Below are 6,227 nucleotides of genomic sequence, written 5' to 3' on the forward strand. Positions count from 1 at the left end.
ATGGCTGAAACAAAGTCCTTATTTGACGGATTGTTGAAAAATATCGAATTTGCTTTCACTTGGACTGGATTATCACTTGAAAGTAGAAAACGTAGTTCCATAGACACTATAAGATGTAGATTCGTTTTTATTTTCAATTTCATTTGGCTCAATAGCGATATTGTAGGCGCTGTTAGTTGGTTCATTGAAGGCATTGAAAATGGGAAGACTATAACTGAACTAACCTATTTGTTTCCATGCACAACTTTAAGTTTTCTTGCCAGCATGAAGTCTGTTTATCATATTAAGAAAGAAGATTTAGTCAATCAGATAGTTGAAGACATGAGAACACTAGAAGAAAAAGGAAGGGATAAAATAAATGACAAAATAGAAGTAATTATAAATAAAGAAGTAAAGTTTCTGAAATTTGTAACAACACTATTAAATACTTTGAATGTTATGATGGTAGCAGTGTTTACATCAAGCCCCTTGATATTGATTACAATAAAATATGTGAAGACTGGCACGTTGGAGTTAATGCTGCCATTTCTGGATGTATACCCATTTGACCCATATGATATGAGATTATATCCGTTTTTGTACATAAAGCAGATATGGTCAGGTCAGTAATTTTTTTTTTTTTGGTGTTCTAAAGATTATCTTATAAGTCACATTTTGAAAATAATTTTAAACCAACCTTTTTATTTTGTAGCCCCGTTAATGTCATTGATTTATTATCTTATCATCTCATCCTAGACAACACAATCATTATTAAAAAATAAATCTTTGGGCGATGAACATTCCCTTTTACTATCCTTTACATGCTTTTTCTTCCATTATTAGGTTCTTCTGCCATTCAGTTCCTCATTCCACGATTATTAGCGATAAGATTTTTCAGAAAACAGTAGAAATAATTTGTTGCCTCTTAATGGGACGGATATTTATGTTCATAGAGTATACTCGAGTCTCCATCCACATGAATAGTAAACTCCCGTTAATACCCTTTCCTGTGGGAATTTCAGAAAATCCTTAGTGCACACCAGATTATGTTTACAATATCCAATATCAGGCCTGAAAACATAATTTGTGAAATGTTCAGGATTTTAACTCTAATAGGTACCTCTTTCAGAATGTGTGGTCCTTCTAGAAATCTGCGCGACGGATTATTTCTTCTACACTTGCTGTACATACATCCGTGTACAATTTCTTCTATTACAACAAGACATCGAAGAATTGATCCCTTGTAAAAGAATTTCTGTTGGCGTGATAAAGTATGATGAAGATGTTAGACGCAAGTTCTTAGATCTTGTAATATGGCACCAACAACTAATAAGGTAACTACATACATTCATACATATGGTCACGTTTATATCCCTTGCGGGGTAGACTGAATGACCACGTTCAGCTATTTGGCTTAATGATAGCATTGATATTCAAATAGTGACAGGTTTCTAGCCCATCGCCTAAAAAAGAATCCCAAGATTGTAAGCCTATCCCTTAAAAATAAGGTATTTTTTTTTTATGAAATTCAATCCACACTAATTATAAAGAGAAAGAATTTGTGTTTTTGTATATTTGTAAAGACTAAATTCAAAAACTACTGGACTTGATTTTCATAAAATTTTTGCACAGTTAATAAAATACTTAGACCTTCGGGAGTGACATAGGCTACTTTTTTTCTGTAATTTCCCCCGGGAGCGAAGTCCCGCGCCAAAGCTGGGGTATCATATTTTTAAAATAGATTTATAACAATATTTTGCTTTTATTTTTCTTCGCAAAAATATGTCGCTTTATTTAAGTATTCTACTTACCCATGGCTCGGTGCTACAAAGGTACAGTTATCGTCATCCCCCTCGTTTTCGTCCCAGATGCGTCGTTGTTTTTTGGAGTACGCCTAGGCCCTTGACCAAGATATTCGATTCAGTAAGTCAAGTTTTTACACGAAAGAACTCCTATTTTATGTCCGCAGGGCATTCTTTGCAGGGGCACTTGCTTCTATGAGAAAGAATGGTGTGGTCTTGTTGGTATATTTTGACAAGGCATACGTCTTATCTTTTTATCCCTGAGATAAGATAAAGAAAGAGTGAAGGATATTCAACGTACTACTTAGGGTGTAAAATGCTTTTGGTCATGTTCATCTACACTTTAGTTTATAAGCACACAATTTAAAAATTTTCTTCAGCTCAGCAGAAATGCTGGAGGTCATTTACGCTAAGTCCACCCTGATGAACTTCCTCATCAGCTCGATTATCATCTGCCTTACAGGATTCAACGTTACGGTATGTCATCTCATTACCTAAATAAAAGAATGGACATAATACCAAGACTTAATATTCGTATTGAAATAAGTAGTTTTATATTAGTTAATTTCTTTTTTTAATGTAGACAATGTGCATTCATTCACGTTTTAGATTTAAGAGATCTATATTTGTAAATTGACGTTCAGTGGAAATGCTGCAATGTCAATAAGTGATACCTTGTATCCAATTTTCATCATTCTATTCTATTATGATTACCTGGGTTATGTTTGTTTGCACATTAAAATTTAATTTGAAAGTGGTTGGTATTAAGCGCCTAGGATTCCTCTCCACCACAGATTATCCCCTGGGTACTCTGTGCTATCTACAGAGATGGGACACAAATGGGACAAACGCAGATAATGATTATGGTTTAGTACCAACCATAACTTGAAATTTCTCCAAATTCTCTGAATTCATAACATAACATAAAACAACATATAATCACGTATCTACCCCTGGCGGGATTGACAGAGTCAACAGTCATTAAAAGACTGAAAGGCCACGTTCAGATGTTTGTTTGTGAATTCATGACTATTAGAAAAACAAATTTTGAAGTTCACCAAAGAAGAAGTTCACACAAGAAGGACGATTTTACACTGCACTAGAATAGTTAGCATTACTATACTCATGCCCTAGGATTCTCGTTCTATCCATTGTTACGCCAGTGACAATTCTAATACAGCCAATTAGTTTGTTACTGTTTTATATTGTCATATGAAATAAACAAGTTAATATTGGAATTAATAACTTTGTCTTCAATTCACAGACTATTACGGACATAGCGTTCATTGTCATATTCATGACTTTTCTCTTCATGGGCCTTCTGCAAGTATTCTTCTTCTGCTATTTTGGCGACCTGTTGATGAGATCAGTAAGTCTATCCAGTAAAAAACAAATATTTTTTTATTTCTTTATCTTCCTCCTGGCGATTAAACTATTTATTTCGACTTTCTAGGTATTCTATGATTGTTTGACTATGTGTTTTTCTATCAGGATAATATAGGATATCTAGTTTGGTCGAGAGAGGCTTACGGTGAGGGAAAACATCGCGAGGAAACCTTCACATTCAGGCAACTGGATGTGTAACCATAGATCCAATACGGGTTTGGTTTACCTGCAAAGGTTGTGGAGGTCAGATGGAAGTCGCTTCATGTAAAAACCAGAACAACAACCAATCCAGGACCCATGATCAAAGGCGTATGCCCGGTGTATACCGGGCTGCTCTTCAGAGTGGTGAGGATGCAACCTGGACTAAAGCCAGGAGAAAGAACCTAGTTTGGCCTAGATTAAACTGTTTTATCATATCTACTACTACAACTTAGATCAAACCAGTTAGGGCTAGACCTAGGCTATACCGTTGTATCCCAAAACATGGAGGAACAACTAGTTTGGTTTAGACAAACGATCGAGGCGATGATCCTGAAATCAGGTTTCATTAACGGGGTAGATATGGGACTATGGGATAACATTCTCGAAGAGATTGAAAGGCCACGTTCAGCTGTATGGCTTAATGGTGGAATTTTAAATTCAGGTAGTGACTGGTTGCTAGAAATATTTCTATATAGATACTTATATTTTTTTTTCTTTTAAATTACAGAGTATGGAACTCAATGACTCCATTTACAATTGTCGATGGTATTTAATGGATTCCTCTTTTGGGAAAGATCTACAGTTTATGCAGAAGAGGTATAATATTATTCAGTAGTATCTATCTGTCTTTTTTGTATAATTCAATTTGTGATTACGATTTTCTTGTGAGGAAGTCACGATAGGAAGCACCTAAATCTTAGTTTAAACTGGATTAGATTCATTGCAAGGTTGAAGAGATCTGAGGCATCATCATCTGTAAAAATCTGACTAACCCAATCCAGGGCCGCGGAAAAAGGCGAACCCCGGGCTCCTGTTTAAAAAATGAGGTTCCTACCGTCAGATGGATGATTTGACTGATGATACCATATCTATCATATGGAGATCGTTAAAAGGCGACTAAGGGAATTCGTCTAGTGATAGCTTAATTCGAAGCTGGACTTGTATCAGGAAGAAAACATAGCGTGTGTCAGCTGTTTCTATTTTCGTACAGATTGTAAAAGTCCACCAAAGGAAGGCTAATAAACTTGGGATTCTTTTTAAGGCGATGGCGAATAACAACTTGTCACTATTTGAATCTTAATTATATCATTAAGCCAAACAGTATAACGTAGCTTTTTAGTAATTTCAGGACTTGAACTGTCTGCCCCGTTATTAATAAATTCGTGATTGTATGTTTATGTATGTATGTTATCTTTCGCAGGTCACAAAAGCCATGCAAACTGACCGCTTGGGGATTCGCGGACGTCAATCTAAGAGCATTCATGAGGGTAAGTATGTAGGTACTTAAGTTTTAACGGCTTTGCCGTGTGGTTCCCGGCACCAATACAAAAAAGAATAGGACCACTCCATCTCTTTCCCATAGATGTCGTAAAAGGCGACTAAGGGATAGACTTATAAACGTGGGATTCTTCTTTTAGGCGATGGGCTAGCAACCTGTCACTATTTGAACCTCAATTCTATCATTAAGCCAAATAGCTGAACGTGGCCATTTAGTTTTCAAGACTGTTGGCTCTGTCTACCCCGCATGGGATATAAACGTGACCATATGTAAGTTTTAACGGCCTCTGTGGCGCAGCGATAGTGCAATTGTCTGTGACATAGCAGGTCAGCTCGAATCCCGGCCAGGGCACGCAGTGAAACGAACTCTTTCTGATTAGTCTGGGTATTGGATGTTTATCTTATTAAAAAAAAGCAAATATTGACTCGCCATACGTCATCATAATTCATCTAGGAGTTACTAATCATCATCATTGTGCGTAGTACATACATGCACATTGCACATTTACATTGTTTATTTCTGTTAATGATGTTTGTGTCAAACAAATGTATTGTGATAGTGAATAAAGCTTTTATCTATCTAATTACACCCCATTTTTAGCCGAAGTCTGAAACTTGCTAAATTTTGTTCTATTTCAGGTACTAAGCAGCTCCTGGTCTTACTTTGCCCTTCTGAAGACCGTCTACAGCGCGCAGCGAAGTTAGGCTTGTTTAGATATACTCATAGAATTCTAAATAAAAAAAATAAATGCAAAACCTATTCGCTCATGTGTAATTCCTATTCTAGTTCCAACAAAGTACTTAGTCTTAAAAAAGGGCTAGAAAGGAAAAGGTATACCCACCCACAAACATGTCATTATTTATTAAACGTGCTGAACATATCCCTTCGGGGTGTAATTTTAGTTTCCGAACATAATATTAAACCAAATTGCGTTTGGAAACACAGGTAGAAGCGAAACTCACATAGACTTGCTTACACAAAAAAGAAGGTTGGTTTTCTAAGAATTCCGCTACGAACCTTAAATAAAGGACCTTTTTTCTACACGCTGTCAAACAACTATTCGCTGCGTTCCAATTTTGAATTTCAAACGAAAAGCAACTCTAATGGCGTTTGCATTAAACTGTATTCTTTTTTTAATTTGTAATTGTACATAATACACTGGCAAAGCCGCCAAAAATTTTAAATTCTATGTCTGTTCTATAGTAAAGCCCTTGGGATATGGTTTCATGTCTATGAGTGATGTAAAAAGTTACATCGGTTTTAAACCGAAACCATATTGTTACGTTTGTATCAAATGATTTCTAAGTAAGACGTATGTTTGAGCATCCTTTTGATGTTTCTGATAAAATCTTTCTGCTTTCACATTTCTTGGTAGTAAAAGACACAGACAGACAATAAATCTTGTAGTAGGTAAGTACCTAAATTCCGAAAATTGAGTTAATATGATAATATTTTTTTTGCAGTTACAAATTTTCAAGCGTTCGGCTATATGGCTCAATAATGGTAAAATGATTCAAATAGCGACAGGTTATTAGCCCATCGCCCAAAAGAAGAATCCTAAGTTTATAAGGCTTGCCCTT

The 6,227-nt window shown here is 35.8% G+C and overlaps 1 protein-coding gene across 1 annotated transcript; it reads left to right on the forward strand.

The window, feature by feature from the left end:
- LOC106138458 (putative odorant receptor 92a) lies at positions 1-5,351 on the forward strand. Its single transcript, XM_060951722.1, has 7 exons — positions 1-601; positions 1,109-1,313; positions 2,162-2,258; positions 3,046-3,150; positions 3,877-3,965; positions 4,570-4,636; positions 5,286-5,351. The coding sequence occupies exons 1-7, from the start codon at positions 1-3 to the stop codon at positions 5,349-5,351; spliced, it is 1,230 nt and encodes a 409-aa protein (XP_060807705.1).
- The last annotated feature ends 876 nt before the right edge of the window (positions 5,352-6,227 follow it).

Source organism: Amyelois transitella, chromosome 26 (assembly GCF_032362555.1).
Source record: "Amyelois transitella isolate CPQ chromosome 26, ilAmyTran1.1, whole genome shotgun sequence".
NCBI classification, from domain to species: Eukaryota; Metazoa; Arthropoda; class Insecta; order Lepidoptera; family Pyralidae; genus Amyelois; species Amyelois transitella.